Source organism: Ruditapes philippinarum, unplaced genomic scaffold (genome assembly GCF_026571515.1).
Source record: "Ruditapes philippinarum isolate M1 unplaced genomic scaffold, ASM2657151v2 ctg384_1_1_1_1, whole genome shotgun sequence".
In the NCBI taxonomy this organism is placed as follows: domain Eukaryota; kingdom Metazoa; phylum Mollusca; class Bivalvia; order Venerida; family Veneridae; genus Ruditapes; species Ruditapes philippinarum.
In genome coordinates, this window is record NW_026853376.1 from 376,079 (window position 1) to 393,449 (window position 17,371).

The 17,371-nt window shown below is 33.1% G+C and overlaps 1 protein-coding gene across 1 annotated transcript in view; it reads right to left on the reverse strand.

Annotated features, from left to right (window-relative positions):
- Nucleotides 1-4,072: 4,072 nt before the first annotated feature.
- The window catches only part of LOC132736681 (protein DD3-3-like), a 41,357-nt gene continuing 28,058 nt past the window's right edge, over nt 4,073-17,371 (reverse strand). Inside the window, exons 4-13 of the mRNA XM_060723870.1 lie at nt 14,814-14,991; nt 14,324-14,506; nt 11,881-12,070; nt 11,442-11,605; nt 10,635-10,782; nt 10,312-10,419; nt 9,800-9,971; nt 8,937-9,120; nt 6,162-6,369; nt 4,073-5,178 (exon numbers count right to left, since the gene is read on the reverse strand). Of these exons, the coding sequence (XP_060579853.1) occupies nt 4,968-5,178; nt 6,162-6,369; nt 8,937-9,120; nt 9,800-9,971; nt 10,312-10,419; nt 10,635-10,782; nt 11,442-11,605; nt 11,881-12,070; nt 14,324-14,506; nt 14,814-14,991 (1,746 nt within the window). The 3' untranslated portion in view covers nt 4,073-4,967. The remainder of the gene's footprint in view (nt 5,179-6,161; nt 6,370-8,936; nt 9,121-9,799; nt 9,972-10,311; nt 10,420-10,634; nt 10,783-11,441; nt 11,606-11,880; nt 12,071-14,323; nt 14,507-14,813; nt 14,992-17,371) is intronic.

Here is a 17,371-nt window from a genome sequence, read left to right on the forward strand (position 1 = left end):
TTATCATATTTTTCACAGAAGTATCCTTTTAGGGGAAATATGCGCATGTCAAGATTAACGATGTCCCCGTTTATGGTGGTTCATACACAAGTCCCCAATTGACACAGTTGACATGTATATGCGTGCGTGCGTGTGTTCTTTATGCCTCCTGTTATGGGACATATAGTGTTATATATATGTTCTTGCTTGCGTGCGAGTGTTCGAAAAAGTATATTCTTCGTGTGTGGGCCATGATTGATGTAATTTAGGAAATAGGCACACCTGACCACCATTAGTTGACAATTTGCATGCGCACCAAGATCACATGCTTAAAGGTTAAGGTTAAAACTGTTGTTAGAGCTTGTGTACTTGTCATTGTGGTATGCAAAAATGTCAGGGGCATGCGTGTTTTATGGACACAGTTTTAGTTTCTGTTTCAAAACAGGTTCAAAACAGGTATGATATCTAAATAGGACTTGTATATGTTTATGTCGTTGCTAAAGTATAATATCATTATGCCATACATTCTTTGCTTAAAGATCTTTTCCCAATTTTCTGCGTCTAAACCGAACATAAAATTGTCATTTATAGCATGTTAATGATTTAAGTTTCAAGTTGCATTACACAATGCAGTTATACGATGTAGTCATGCTGATACCTTTCTGACAACAACACTGAAGTTAAAAAGAAAACTTTGTTATTTATACATGAAAAGAGGAATTCTTGTATAATTTCAGGCAAATCTCCAGATGGCTCGGGTGTCAACAGTGCCACGAAACACAGCGGATTTCCGATTATAGTGTTTTTTGTGCTTTTTCTAACCATAAAAAATAGATTTTAAAGGGGACATAAAATTGTCATTTATAGCATGTTAATGTTTTAAAGTTTAAATTTGTTTTAGCAAAGCATTTAAAACGATGTAGTATGCTATCCCTTTCTGACAAAAAACTGAAGTTAAAAAGAAAACTTTGTTATTTATACATGAAAAGAGGAATTCTTGTATAATTTCAGGCAAATCTCCAGATGGCTCGGGTGTCAACAGTGCCACGAAACACAGCGGATTTCCGATTATAGTGTTTTTTGTGCTTTTTCTAACCATAAAAAATAGATTTTAAAGGGGGGGGGGGGGTCGGTGAGTTGTTGAGATTATCATCGCAACCATAAATATCAATATTCTTAAGACATGCGATACAAGATGATTTCTTCCGTCGGGCAATATTTGAATAATATTTTCATTGTACATAACTCATCGCCGGTGTAAAACAAAAATATTTTAGTTCGATTTACATAGAAATTGTAAATTCAGAGCGTATTTTAATCTTACTGTTAATGCAAATAATCAGAGGTCGTTACACATGGCAGAAAGCCACTATTGTCAGATTTACGTTGACACATTCACTAAATCTGTTTCAACGCTAAACATTTTATAATGTGCACTATTTTAAAGTAAATGAATACCCCTATGCCTTACTTGCTTTTAATTAAAATACAATATGTTGATATCAACAATCGGACATTTACTTCAAATCTGAGTTATATTTTCATATACGCATGTCGTATTAATAAACAAGAGGGCCATGATGGCCCTGAGGTCGCTCACCTGTATATAGCCCCCCCCCCCGGCCCAATTTTTACCCAAGGGCTTTTATTTGTTTATTTGAACAGACTTGGTAGACACCCATAAGAAGATGTTTCATGCAAAACATCTAAGTTCTAGCTCATTGGGTTTTTTAAAAGAAGATTTTTTAAGTTTTTACTATACACATATAGTTAAAAACAATGACACCCCTCGGGCAGGGCCAGTTTTGACCCCTGGGCTTTTATTTGAACAAACTTTGTAGATATTTACTTAAAGATGTTTCATGCTTAATATCTAAAATCTAGTTATTTGGGTTTTTTCAAAGAAGATTTTCAACTTTTTGCTATGTATATAAGGAAAATCAATGACCCCCGGGGTGGGGCCAGTTTTGACCCCAGGGCTTTTATTTGAACATACTTGGTAGACACCCATTAGAACATGTCTCATGCTAAATATCTTAGCTCTAGCTCTTTAGGTTCTTTAAAAGAAGATTTTATAAGTTTTTACTATATGCATATAGGGAAAATCAATGACCCCAGGGCTTTTATTTGAACAAACTTGGTAGACATTTACTAGAAGATGTTTTATGCCAAATATCTAAGCTCTAGCTCTAACGGTTCTTTAAAAGAAGATTTTTTAAGTTTTTACTATATGCATATAGGGAAAATCAATTACCCCCCAGGGCCGGGCCAATTTTGACCCCAGGGCTTTTATTTGAACAAACTTGGTAGACATTCACTAGAAGATGTTTCATGCCAAATATCTTAGCTCTAGCTCTTTGGGTTCTTTAAAAGAAGATTTTTTAAGTTTTTACTTTATGCATATAGGGAAAATCAATGACCCCCTGGGGCGGGGCCAATTTGGACCCCAGGGCTTTTATTTGAACAAACTTGGTAGACATTTACTAGAAGATGTTTTATGCCAAATATCTAAGCTCTAGCTCTTACGGTTCTTTAAAAGAAGATTTTTTTAAGTTTTTACTATATGCATATAGGGAAAATCAATTACCCCCCAGGGCCGGGCCAATTTTGACCCCAGGGCTTTTATTTGAACAAACTTGGTAGACATTTACTAGAAGATGTTTTATGCCAAATATCTAAGCTCTAGCTCTTACGGTTCTTTAAAAGAAGATTTTTTAAGTTTTTACTATATGCATATAGGGAAAATCAATTACCCCCAAGGGCCGGGCCAATTTTGACCCCAGGGCTTTTATTTGAACAAACTTGGTAGACATTCACTAGAAGATGTTTCATTGCCAAATATCTTAGCTCTAGCTCTTTGGGTTCTTTAAAAGAAGATTTTTTAAGTTTTTACTTTATGCATATAGGGAAAATCAATGACCCCCTGAGGCGGGGCCAATTTGGACCCCAGGGCTTTTATTTGAACAAACTTGGTAGACATTCACTAGAAGATGTTTCATGCCAAATATCTAAGCTCTAGCTCTTACAGTTCTTTAAAAGAAGATTTTTTAAGTTTTTACTATATGCATATAGGGAAAATCAATGACCCCCTGGGGCGGGGCCAATTTTGACCCCAGGGCTTTTATTTGAACAAACTTGGTAGACATTTACTAGAAGATGTTTATGCCAAAATATCTAAAGCTCTAGCTCTTACGGTTCTTTAAAGAAGATTTTTTTAAGTTTTTACTATATGCATATAGGGAAAATCAATTACCCCCCAGGGCCGGGCCAATTTTGACCCCAGGGCTTTTATTTGAACAAACTTGGTAGACATTCACTAGAAGATGTTTCATGCCAAATATCTAAGCTCTAGCTCTTTGGGTTCTTTAAAAGAAGATTTTTTAAGTGTTTACTTTATGCAAATAGGGAAAATCAATGACCCCCTGGGGCGGGGCCAATTTTGACCCCAGGGCTTTTATTTGAACAAACTTGGTAGACATTCACTAGAAAATGTTTCATGCCAAATATCTAAGCTCTAGCTCTTACAGTTCTTTAAAAGAAGATTTTTTAAGTTTTTACTATATGCATATAGGGAAAATCAATGACCCCCCGGGGCGGGGCCAATATTGACCCCGGGGCTTTTATTTCAACAAACTTGGTAGACACTCATTAGAAGATGTTTCATGCCAAATATCTAAGCTCTAGCTCTTAGGGTTGTTTAAAAGAAGATATTTAAAGATTTTTCTTTCGGTTGCCATGGCAACCAGAGTTCTGCATGGAATTAAATTCTTTGAACAATTTTTAAAGGTGACCACCAAAGGAACATTCCTGTGAAGTTTGGATGAAATTGGCTCAGTGGTTTATGAGGAGATGTCATTTAAAGCAAAAGTTTACGGACGGACGACGGACGACGGACGGACGACGGACGGACGGACGGACGCCGGACGAAAAGCGATCACAAAAGCTCACCCTGTCACTTTGTGACAGGTGAGCTAAAAACTAATGTTTTGGTACTATATTTATGGTTGCGATGATAATCTCAACAACTGACCGCTTTAAATTATTCATATTAACCATATTGACAGTCAAATTACTACTACAAATTTAATACAAATAGCATTTCTAATAGTTTTATTACATATAATAATTAGGTTTTGCACATTCACAGTAACAAAAGTGGCAAGCATACAGTGTGCATACAAAGACAGATATTAAAGCTTATTTCTGAACCAGCAGAAATACAATATGACATGAAAATGAACAATTTCATTCAAACATAAAGAACTGATTATTATCAATATTAAATAAAGTAGTTCATACATACATTAAATTATAAAGGGAGAGAAACACAATTCCTTCAGATAGGTATTTGTCCAAAATATCTGTATCTTATATTATGGAAAGATTATTACATACAAAATAATTTTATTGACAGTAACTTATATATTGTATTAGTTCCTAATGATTGACTATTACACAGAGATACACATGTACATGGCACAATGGTGTAAATTGTCTGATACCCAGCACTAATAATAATTAGACAACCAGTATAAAACCAGGCTAACACACGTCCATAACTATAATATATCATTAAGTTAAGCACCATTTTGTAACAATATTTCTTCACTAGAAAAACATATATCTTAAATTATTCTCTTTCCTTGACAAAGAAAAGATAATGTGTGATTAGTAAACAGTCCTGAAATTTGCATAATATGCAAACTAACACAATATTCACTTTCTCAATAAAATTGTTTGTCTTTAATTAAAATAAAAACACAGACATGCAAAAAGTTATTTCTTAGGTATTATCAATGTGAAAACATTCATTTTAGGGTGTGTTTAAAACATATATAGATCAATTATATGAAATAATCAAATATAAACAACGTTTGAGCATTGATTTTGTAATCTTGTAACTAATTTACACTACCAAAATTGCATAGTGCACAAAAATATTATATGAGTATTTCCAAAAACAAAGTTACATAAATATAAGTCTACTTTTATGAAACATGAATTGTTCCTTTGTTTGATCTATTTGTAAAGTTATTATTTCTTGTGTTCATATAATGATAGGTCCCTTTCTTGAATTTTAGAACTGCTCCCTGAAATGAAGCTGGGGCGTTGTCTAACTGGTTTTGTAGAGGTGTTGTTTTGGTCTCTACAATAAAGTCCCTGTGCTCTGGCTCTTTGCAAGATGATTTCTTAAAACATCTACAAAACAAAACCGTGTTCTATACATACTAAGAAAACCAATTTTTCCCTGGGCAGGGAATTTGACCCAAGTAATGGTCCATAAGATGATATTCCATGTCTAATATTTAGGCTCTAGCCCTTGGGATTTCAGAAATGTAGATACTATAAACATGTAAGGAAAACCTATGACCCCTCCCCTAAGCAGGGCCATTTATGACCAAAGAACATTTTTGGTAGATATCAATAAGATGGTGTTTAATGCCAAATATGTAAACTCTAGCACTTGAGGTCCAAAAAAGATTTTTGAAGTGTTTACTAAAATCATATATATATATAAAGTTCTAGGTCTTGTACAATTGACAATTGAAATGTACATTTATAAGACCAATTTTGGCACCCTAACCTTTCATGCAACCAACTAGAACAGTCTGAAAAACTTTTATATGGGAACACCAAAGGATCATTTCAGATAGATTGAAGATGTTTTTTTTTAAAGAAATTGTTGACAATGAACAACAGACATTGATGGACTACAAAAGAGGGGGATCACAATAGCTCACCATGAGCATGTTGTGCTTAGATGAGGTTTTATTAAAATTTAGCCAACAACAGTATAGAACTATGTCGGACTGAGCAAACGTGATGGACTGTCCTCACTCTTGCAGCAAAGGCTTAATCGTTTCTAGTTCAAGCAGTTTAAAGGTAAATGTACAGGCTAGAACAAGGACAGAACCAAACAACCTGTGCTCTGACTGAATGGTTTTCCTATATTCAAGAATTTAAAGAATTTTACAAAATATGCGAGAGATATCAATCACTAAATAATATACTCGGCCATTCTCCTACTTAAGTGCTTAAATAAATGCAATTTAAGCTCACAAGATCCCCTGAGGCCAAGCTTTTAATTTGACAAATTTCATTTTAAACTTTTGTAAAAAAACAGGTTTATATAATAAAAAAAAAAAATAAAATTAAGATTATTTTTATAAAGCAATTTTTACCTTAATATCCCGAAGATGCCCCTTTTTGAGCAAAACTTTTGGGGGATAAACTGTCTCCCATGAAAAATCCAAACAACATCCGCATTTTTCCACATTGTCGTCTGCTCATATGGAAGAGGAAAATTGTCATTGAGGTCACCAATCTGTGCCATGTTGTTTCTGTCCGAGCCTAGAAAATAGTATATTGTTAATGAATTGAAAGTAGACACTACCACAACCTAAATATATGTTTCATTACAGATTTTATTGTTTAAATCTAGAAAAATTAATTTAAATTGCTGAATAGACACAAAGAAAATGTTTGACGGCAACAGTTTTTTAAGATTTGGTTTTTAACCCTTATAAATAAAATACAAAAAAGGTCCAAAATGGGTAAACAAAAAATTTAAAAATAGGGGGGCTTTTTGGGTTTTGCCCAAAGGCATACTTTTGGAAAAATGGGAAGGGGAGGAAATGGTTATTTAAATACCCTCTTTTTTGGAAGATATTTGTTTGGGCCCCTCAATGCCCTTTCCTTAAACATCACCTGCCTGGGGCCCCCTAAACCAAGGGTGGGGGTTTTTAATTTTGTGTGTTGGGAACCTTTTAAAAAGGGGTAATTTATTAATAATTTTGGGTTTAAAAAAAGATTTCAATTTTCATGTGGGAATTCTTTCAAAAAAGAAAAACCAAAAAATTAAATTTTTACAGATGACATAGTTTTATAGACATAGTTTGTTATTCTGTGACAGTGTTAAACTGGTTTTGTGTTGACACTTCATAAATGTTTGAAAAATGAGCTACATTAAAGGTTTTGCAAGACAAAACAAGAGCACCGCTAGGCGGAGCATTATATATCCGAAAGTGATTTTTTTTAGTAAAGATAAAGCATTTGTAAGATAAAGTACTACCTCCTTCAAATAACAATCCTCCTATGAAGTTTGAATATTGTGGGCCAAATGGAACTAAAGTTATGCTCCGGAAACTGTTTTCAGTTTAAAAGTAATAGTGACCTTTGACCTCAAAATCAATAGGGGTCTTCTACCCAATATGGACAAACATCCTATGAAGTTTGAATATTGTGGACCAAATGGACCTTAAGTAATGTTCCAGAAACTGTTTTCAATTTCTAAGTAATAATGACCTTTGACCTTTTGACCCCAAAATCAATAGGGGTGTTCTTACCCATATGGACAATCATCCTTATGGCAAGTTTTGTTTTTTTTTAAACACTTGTGGGCATGGAACCAGAGCTTCGGTAACGTTTTTCAGTTTTACGGAAAACCGACCGACCCCAAAATCAATAGGGGCTTCCACCCAATTATGGACAAACCACCAAAATTGGATATTTGTGGGACCAAATGGAACTTAAGCTAATTTGTTCCAGAAACTTTTCAATTTTTAAGTAATAGTGGGCCCTTTGACCTTTTTGACCCCAAAAATCAATAGGGGTCTTCTACCCAATATGGACATCATCCTATGGGAAGTTTGAAAACACTGTGGGCCAAAAATGTAACTTCAGTTTATGCTCTTTGAAAACGGTTTTCAGTTTTTTTAAAGGTAATAAGTGAACCCCTTGGACCCTTTTGACCCTTGTTTGAACCCCAAATAATTGGGGTCTTCTTACCCATAAAACAATCATCCAAGGAAAGTTTTGGAAACACTGTGAAAGCCCAAATAGAAAACTTCAGAATTTATTGCTCCAGGGGAATGTTTTCATTTTTTAAGGTAATGGACCTTAACCTTTGACCTTGTGACCCCAAAATCATTAGGGGTCTTCTACCCAATATGGACAAACATCCTTTGAAGTTTGAATATTGTGGACCAAATGAAACTTAAGTAATGTTCCAGAAACTGTTTTCAATTACTAAGTAATAGTGACCTTTGACCTTTTGACCCCAAAATCAATAGGGGTCTTCTACCCAATCTACCCTTTGATCTTTTTGGCCATTTTTAGACACACAAGGCTTAAAAAAAAGAGACACACAAGTAAAAACGAAATGAATAGGATCAAAGAGAATTTACAGTTACCCATTGTTTTCCAAGTCACACAAGTACCTCTGGGTTTGTACGGACAGACGGACGTGTCACTTAAATGGACTAAAGGGCCATTTCTTTTGTTATTTTCTTTTGTTTAATAGAGGGCCATGGCCCCTTATTCTATTGTTATGGAATGAACTCTATTGTTCTCTTTTGTTCTGTTTACAGTTAGATGGCCCCCTACTTATAACATAATATAACATATAAAAAAGAATAACAATATTTATTTTATCTATTTCATAGAATTTACTAAAGAAGGTTCAGTCTATATGCTTGATATCAAATCAGTATTAAGAAAGTCATATCTTTTATATCATATATTTTTTTTGAAATGTAAAATTAAAACACTATAAAAGTATTCATTTTATAAAGAATATCAAGTTAGTTTGATACATCTTGTATCACTGAATAAACATATATACTAACATCCATGGTAACCCAGGCTATTTATTTTATATCAATATTAAAGGAATGTGAAAGGGTTACGACAATAATAATAATTACACAAATTTAAAGAGGTTATTTAACATTATTAAAAGGTGAACAAGTAACTGGTGATAAGTGGTGAGAGATTTAGCAAAATGTGTCTCTCTTACTTAACAAATTAATTACATTTATAAATGAAAACAGAAATATATACTACCTTGAAATTGACCATCATTATTCTGTTCAGTTTTTGTCTTACTTTCACAATAACTTTACAAACTTTAAATAGCCTTACATAGCTTAATTTTTACCCTTTAAGTCAATACCAACCTGTCCATTGTATATGCACCAAATCTGTTGGAGAGATATGTAAATGATTGGGTGTAAAGTCATATTCCACAGCTGGATACACCTGCACAATATTTCCTCTCTTACCACGAACATTTAAGTTTAATATACGCTCCCGTTCAAGACCTTTTGGGCGTGGCATAAGTCTAAATATGTGTGTTCTATCCTGATAAAGACAAGATACTGGTTACTAATTTATACTGATCTTTTCAAATGTTAGCAAAACAGCCATGTTTAAAAAAGGGAAACTCAGAAGGAAAATCTTTTGGATCTAACATAATAAATCTTTTCTCATACCTACAGATAACAAAACAATAAAAGCTTTAAAACTTTTTATCAACCCTAGTACAAACTTTATAAATTTTCAGAACACAGTACATTTTATTCATAATTACATATAATATATTACATGATATAGTAAATATCTATAGGCAATATAACTCTTCAAGTAAGTAAACAATTGTTTAACTTTATTATACTCATGTTTGATTTTCATTAGACAAATAGGACTTTCCTATTATTTATATACACATGGCTGCTGCAAATTTATGCATTAATTCATTTCTGTAATCAAAGAAGTAATTGTGTAGTATTTTAAAGACAGGATATATTGATATATATATATAAACAGTAGCTTGTCTGGCAGCTTAGGTTTTATAAGCTTACAACAGGTTCATATTGAACTATATAAACTGTCAAATATGTTTAAACTTATTCAGTTTGACATCAACAGATTATACATAGTTTGTACCTGAAATTTCCTTTAAATTGACTCAGTATAGTACAAGTAATATCTGTTTTATTTCAACATTAGCATATGTAAATATACAAATAAAACTTTTTACCTGAAAAACCCTGCCTGTCTGATCAGTATTTAATGCCATCTGTAGATTAGTAGGGCCACCAACATCTATCTCTGTATTATCCTGTACTGGCGATACAATATTCAGACGTCTGTTGGCATTCTGGCTGGCATTGGTATTGTATGGATCATAATCATCTGTTGATATGTTATATCTGTAAACATGTTATAAATATATTAGCTCATTTATCAGTAAAACCTGATCACAAAGGCCAGGTCAAAGGAATTAAAAATTTTGGTCCTATATTGGTATGTCCTTTTCCTTTGCAGCCATTGCAAAACTATATTTGTCATTTTTGACTTTAAACAACATATTTATGATTTATCACTGACCATTAAAGTGAAAAACATCAACACAGTGTCAAGGCTTTTCCATGGGTAGAACCACTGACCTTCTGTAACTGACTGGATAGTTTCCCTATATGTCATGAAAATGTTTGTACAAAGCATTAAGCATGTTATGTTAAAGATTTATATCATATTATCACATTTTACCTCATTCTTAAAACACATTTATGTTCATGGCCTGATGGGAAATATGGAAGAGTCCATGTATAAGTCAGTGGTTGTCCATCACCTCTTCCATTACCTAAATGGTTTGATCTGTAAAAGAATAGTAAATTTCCTTTGTCATATACATTTATCTGGTTTCATTTATTCACTGAAACAGTTTAATCACTAATTCAATACTAACTTTCTCACACTCATCAGTTTTGAGTACATTTTTGTTTTATCAGAATAACTATATAATTACAGCTTGAGATACCGGTAACATCTATTCTTTTTATAGTAAAATATTAGTAATTAACATCACTGACCTTGACCAGGGAGCGTCATAACAATCTGGTGTTTCCAAGGCAACCAGACATTGTTTCTTGGTGACATCTTCTGCATCATATGGCACTGCCCATATATATTTTACATTACCATTACTGGCAGACACACAACTTCCTTCAGTAGTATAACCTTTAAACATTTTATTACATTATTTCAATTATAGGAAAAGAGAAAAGTGATAAAGACCAAGGTCAATTTGACTTTGCAAAAGATTTTGCCAATATTTTCATAGCGACAGAAAATATGAGGTAAAGTAACTCACAAATTATTCTTTAACACAATTGCCTTTGTTCAAATTTTGGCCAGTAATTTGTGAGATTAAGCAATTTTGTAATTAACATAACATAATTATAGCAGACAACATTAGAGAGTATGGAGAGGCTTCAAAGACTTCTAGACTGTGTTAGGCAAGCAATGTATATGTAACCACATTAGCACTATACAATGAAAAATCAATTCACTTTTTTTTATATGTTATATGCCAAATTGTAAACTTCGACAAATATAAAACAAATTAAATTTTGTGATAAACCTTTTGATTGTAAGGCCTGTAAAAGGATGTTTCAATATTTGTAAGTGGAAGGAAAGGCTTTTATAAAGAATTCATTTTCTTTTTTTGAAAGCTATTTTTATCTTCAGAACAAAATAACAGTCCTATGATACCAGTATATCATTTATAGACTGAGTAAGTTTTACTCAATCATAATATTTCAATTTCTCAAACCCTTGAGCAGGTCAAGTTTAGAAAATAAATGTTACACATTTTGAAGGAAATATGAAAATATTACGTTTGGCTGCCTCAAGGTAGTTATGGAATAAAATCCATTGTCCACCATTATCTGTACATTGTTTTTCATTATTCCACCTTGATGAGTGTTTTGGTTTTCCCGGTGAATAAAACTCCACACATTTGTAGTAAGGCTGTACATTAAAACTGTTTTCTTGATAATGACTGAAACAGAATATAGATAGCATAAGCCAAGTGCACTGTGAGGGGCGAAAAGTGGTGTCTATTTTTTCCTGAAAGTGCACTTAATTTTTCAGATCATTACAATAATTCATTATTGTCAATTCATTTTTTCATATACATTCAATTCAAAAACCTGTAATACATAAAACAGGTCTAAAAATATAATTTTAAAACTTCCTTGACTATTTGATAAAAAATCCAGCTTCAACATTGTTAAATGATAAACATGCTGAATAAATTATATCATAATTATATACCTGCACATGGAACTATTTTCTGCTAGTACAGCGATATCCTTCCACTGGGTTGGATGCCAGTAAGGAAAGTAGTCCCTTTCTTCAGGACATTCGTAACCACGACGATTTCCATTAGGATTTTGTCTTGAGTAAATTGAACTGCTGACACCAAACTTGTTTTTCTTCAAATTCTGATCAGCAGTAAAAAGCCCTAGAAAAAAAATCATAGATTGAATCTCTCGTTTGATACAACACTACACTATGATAACATCTACTGCACAAAGTTACTTCATTTGCAGCATATTTGGATTTTATTTCCAAACCCCTCTAATATATAAACTTACAGTTATATTCAAGTTTGTATCTTATTCTAGTAGTTAGATAAAATAAAGTAAAACAATTCTTAACAAGAAACATGGCAATGCCACGAAACCAGCTTTTCAATTATCACCATTGTAGATAAATATGTTGTAGTTGAAATACAAATACAAGCAACAAATTGTAATTATGTGCAATGTAAATCATGAATAATGTAGGAGGAATTGCACACAGAAGAAGAATTCACTATATATTCTGTATAAGGAAAAAAAACAAAGGGACATAATTAGGTCAAATATAAAACAATCACAAAACCCTGACAATATGCCCCAGGGCACTTTGATGACAAAGCTTCTTGTGAAAGTTTGGTAAAAATCGTTAAAGAAATGAAGAGAGTTGCGCATAGAAGAAATTGTTCACTATATATTCTATATAAGGAAAAAAACAAAGGCCATAATTAGGTCAAACATTATCCAATCACAAAACCCCAACAATATGGGCCAGGACACTTGATGACAAGGGTTCTGTGAAAGTTTGGTCAAAATACGTTGAGAAATGTAGGAGAAGTTGCGTACAGAAGAAATTGTTCACTATATATTCTGTATAAGGAAAAAAAAACAAAGGGCCATAATTAGGTCAAATATTATCCAATCACAAAACCCCGACAATATGCGCCAGGGCACTTGATGACAAAGGTTCTGTGAAAGTTTGGTCAAAATCTGTTGAGAAATGTAGGAAGAGTTGTGCACAGAAGAAATTGTTTACGCCCGCCCGCCCATCCGACATACCTCAATCTAATAACCAGTTTTTTCCTTCTGAAAACCTGGTTAACCTTTTCCCTTATATAAGCGTGTTTCGACGGCTTTTTGCTGCCCCCCTTTTTGAGGCCTCAAACAGTGAAGAAATGCCCTATTTAGGCCCCCAAACACTGTTTTTTCGGGTTTTTTAGAAAGTTGTTTTTAAGAAAAAGTGGGACCCTTTTCGGGCGCCGTCCCCCATACAAAATATTTAACATTCAGGGGGTTGCCAAGAAGGGGGGATGGGCCCCCTTCTGTTTGGGGGGGCTTTGAAGGGGGGGCAGAGTCGCCCCTCATCGCCAAGAAAATTTTGGACATGTGACAGGCTAAAAATGGCCTCAGGTCAATCTTAGGGTAACTAGTAACCGACGCTGAAAAGCCTTTTACTCTATCTCAATTCATTGAGAAGTTGCAGCACTTTAAAATCAGTTTTGATGGAAAAAAAAACAATGCAAAATAGTGATTTTTGGCATGTATAGCAGATAATAGTGTTCTAGATTTTTTATCATCATATATATACACGGGAATGGAACCCCATATGTATATGTTGTTTCAACATTTGATTGATGCTGAACAGAGTGATCAGAAAAACTGGCTTACTTTACATGTATACATGTACTTTTATATAAACAAACTGAATTGAGGTAAATGCACTCAATGTGGCTCATTATTATTTTTATCAAATCTCTTTTCCATTACCATGATAGAATGGAAATAGATATTCAATTTTCATGCTCTACTTAAGAAATAATATATCCCAAACAGTGATTTTATCGCTCAATAACATCACTGTTTAGAGTTCGGATGCGAAGAATTATATCACGAGGGTGTAGCCCGAGTGACAAACAGTGATGTTATCCAGCGATAAAATCACCGTTTGGATATATTATTTCTATTCTAACACGACATCAATATATAAAGGGTGCCGTACCTAATATTAAGCAAAATTGCGCCTGATTTGTTTCTGTACTTATTTTCAATGCGTCAGATTTTTTAGTGGTTACGTCACATGGATAATGATGACGTCACATATTGAAATTTAGAACAGCAACAGTGCTTTTATTGCATAATAACACACACTTTCGGTTCTTCTATATTCAATAGGAAAAATTGCGGGTCGTGTTAGAATGTATAATAATGCATGTTTTCTCATTCAAATGCATTGTAATTAATTACTCAAGCCTATCGGCCTTAACAATTATATTTTTGTACACTTGAACTCAAACAGTGTGTTTTTTCTACAATAATGCACTCAGATTTCTATTTATTTCCTTAACAAGTGTGTATTCCCAAAGTGAGGAGGTCTTTAATACATAAATTCCATTATTACAAAAAGCAGAGAAGATTACCTAGATTTCGTTCTCTCACATAGCAGTCATCATACATTTCCCATGCTTCCTGCAACCCCCGTGATGTGTCCAGGGCCCCATTCTTTCTTGTAATGACCTGGGCTTTAGTCTCATCCATACCGGCTGGAGGAGTATACTCCATTGTTTGGGTTGATGTACCATCCCTTATCTGCTCTTTCAATGCTTAAAAAAAACAACATAATTATAATTATTTCCTGATATTTCCAATAGTTATCTCCCTTCCAATTTATACGAAATCATGTATTCTAGTAAAAATTCCAGCTGACATAATCTCAAATTGCATGATCTTAACTAGAGCAACTACTGGCAATATTTCCACTCACAATTGTTTATGTTGCATGCATATTTAAATGTGATATAACTAAATTATAACACTTTCATTACATCTGATGCAATAACCTGAATAATAATAATAATAATAATACATAAACAAAATATAACATAAACAAATAAAGTTTAAAGTACATACCAGGTATATTTTCCATAGCATCTTCACACATGTATTGTAGAACCATGTTACAATTTTGTTTTTGAGGGTCAGTGTCTTCATTGCCACCACATCCATGCTGATTGGTCCATTCTATTGTCAGTTGAGTGCCTCCATAGCCCGTTGCCTTATTTGCTGATGGTCCACTTTGAAAATAATGCTGAAACACCAACAATATATACAGTACAAGAATAACAACAAATAATTCTCATACATGTTCTTTAATTAGCTGAAGGACCACTTTGACAGATTAAGGGGCATCCATGGTCTAGTGGTTAAGGTCATTGACTTCAAACCACTATCCCCTCTCTGTCTCTGCAGGTTCAAATCAAACAAGGGACACTTAGCAAGTCTGTAGTTCTACTCAGTTCATGCCACAAAATAATGAACAAAGGGGCACCCGATGTCTTCCTCCATCAATAAAGATGGAAGTCAGCATATAACCTGTACATGTACTGTGTTAGTGCAAGCAAACCAGAAATGTATTCATCTTCACTGCCATTAATGCTATATTAATTTTCACAACAAAAATGAATCTGATCTTGATATAGACTTTAATAATTATCTTTTCATCATACTTTATTTTTGACAAAACATTTTGCAGTGGTTGTTCCAGAAAAAAAGTCACAGAATATTTAAAGGCAGTGGTGGCCAAAAAGGGTCAGATAGAACTAAGAATATTCCAACACCAGATATAGTCTGGTGATTGAAATAAGCTAATAAATTTGGGGGTTTCATTTTATCAAGAATAGAATTTGTTCCAAGTTATATAAACCCAAAAAGCATCTGACTACGTGACAGTTTCCATGATCATTTAATATGCACTTTTCTTTGAAGGACATGTGAAATTATTGAATCAACATCATGTTTTTATACTCTTTCTTTAGCTCATATCTCTCTATGTGCAGTAAAATTGGATTAACATCAAAACTGGTTTATAATCGAAATACAACTTGAAGGATTTTATTTCCATATTTTCATCCTTATGCTTTTATTCAACCAACTCTGATTTGATCTCATTAATGTTCTAGCAACATCTGTCATATAAAGAGGGATTCACCTGTCCCTTTCTTTGATAAAATCTTCAAAATAATCAATAAAACATGAAATATACATGTATTTCAAATGTAACCAAAGGTAAGTGGACAAAGAAAGAAATCTGCTTGCATGACTTGCCTCAATTAAAACTTCAATGATGCAAATGAATAATCAAAGGGCTGCAAGCTCTGTGGTATTTTCTGATCTTTGTAATCTAAATCGTACTGTATATCTGTATGTATTTTCCTGTATTTAGTTTATTTTTATGTACTATAATTCATCTTGTAAGGCACCAGAGTTTGATACATACGGAATTTTGCATAACTAGAGTTGCATCAAAAAATCATTTATGTTCATTTTTTATGACAGCCACACTTTATCCTTGCATATCATGGCTACTTCTTTAACAAAGACACTTAAAAAAGAATTAAAAAAAAAAATTGCCTCGACTCGGATTTGAACTTCAGACCTCTCACACACGAAACGAGCGCGTTACCAAGAAGTTATACAAACAATGCCTGAATGAAATTAAGTCATTCTAAATTTAGAATTCCATTGCATTTCGGGTTTGTAATCCTTATTAATTTCGAGGTATTTTGTTCAGGATAAACTTGCTGATGTTGTTTAAAATTGAAGTAAATAATTTAGCGAAAATCTTCTCGCCCAAACAGTCCGACATGTAGAATCTATATATTCCACTACTCGGCAGTCAGATTTATTTAATCGACATCGCTAAAATAGCATTTTCATTGATTAAAGTCATATTCATCCGCGTAATTTGTGATTGTGTATTTATTGACAATTCTATAAGCCAACGCCACTTTTAAGCTTTGAATGCATTGTAATTTGTTGGATACTTGTAACAAAATAAAAATATTTCTTTCTTTTAAATCGCTAGTTTTAAGCTGTTTTGAGAACTACTTGTTGTTAGGTCTGTCGTGAAATTCCGTGTCAGAGATTGAATGTCCGCTTTGTATTTTACTGATCTTCGATCAGAAAATACAAAAACAGGACTGATGGGTTGCTCAAAGTCAAAACTTTCCTAGTTTTAATTTAAATAAATCTAACATTGATATTGACAGTTAGGACAACATCAAATGTTAAACAAGAGCCATCGCCGGGCGGGGGCAAGGCTTGACTTTTTACTTTTTCTAAAAGCAAACAAAGAAAATTTTGAACAAATCTTAACGTTTCCTTTTTATAAATTTAATCGGTCTGTCTTGTCACATTAGTTTTGTCTATATATTTTATATATATAAATATACTCATTTATATATATATATATGCATTTATATACACTACACATTGAAACAGGCTCAACATTCGCATATATATAGAGTTTGTTCTCCGTTATCATGTCTCACAAATATAAGGTTATATATATATGTACACATGGTTATATATATATACACGCTTATATATACACACGGTTATATATATATATATATATATATATATATATATATATATATATATATATATATATATATATATATATATAT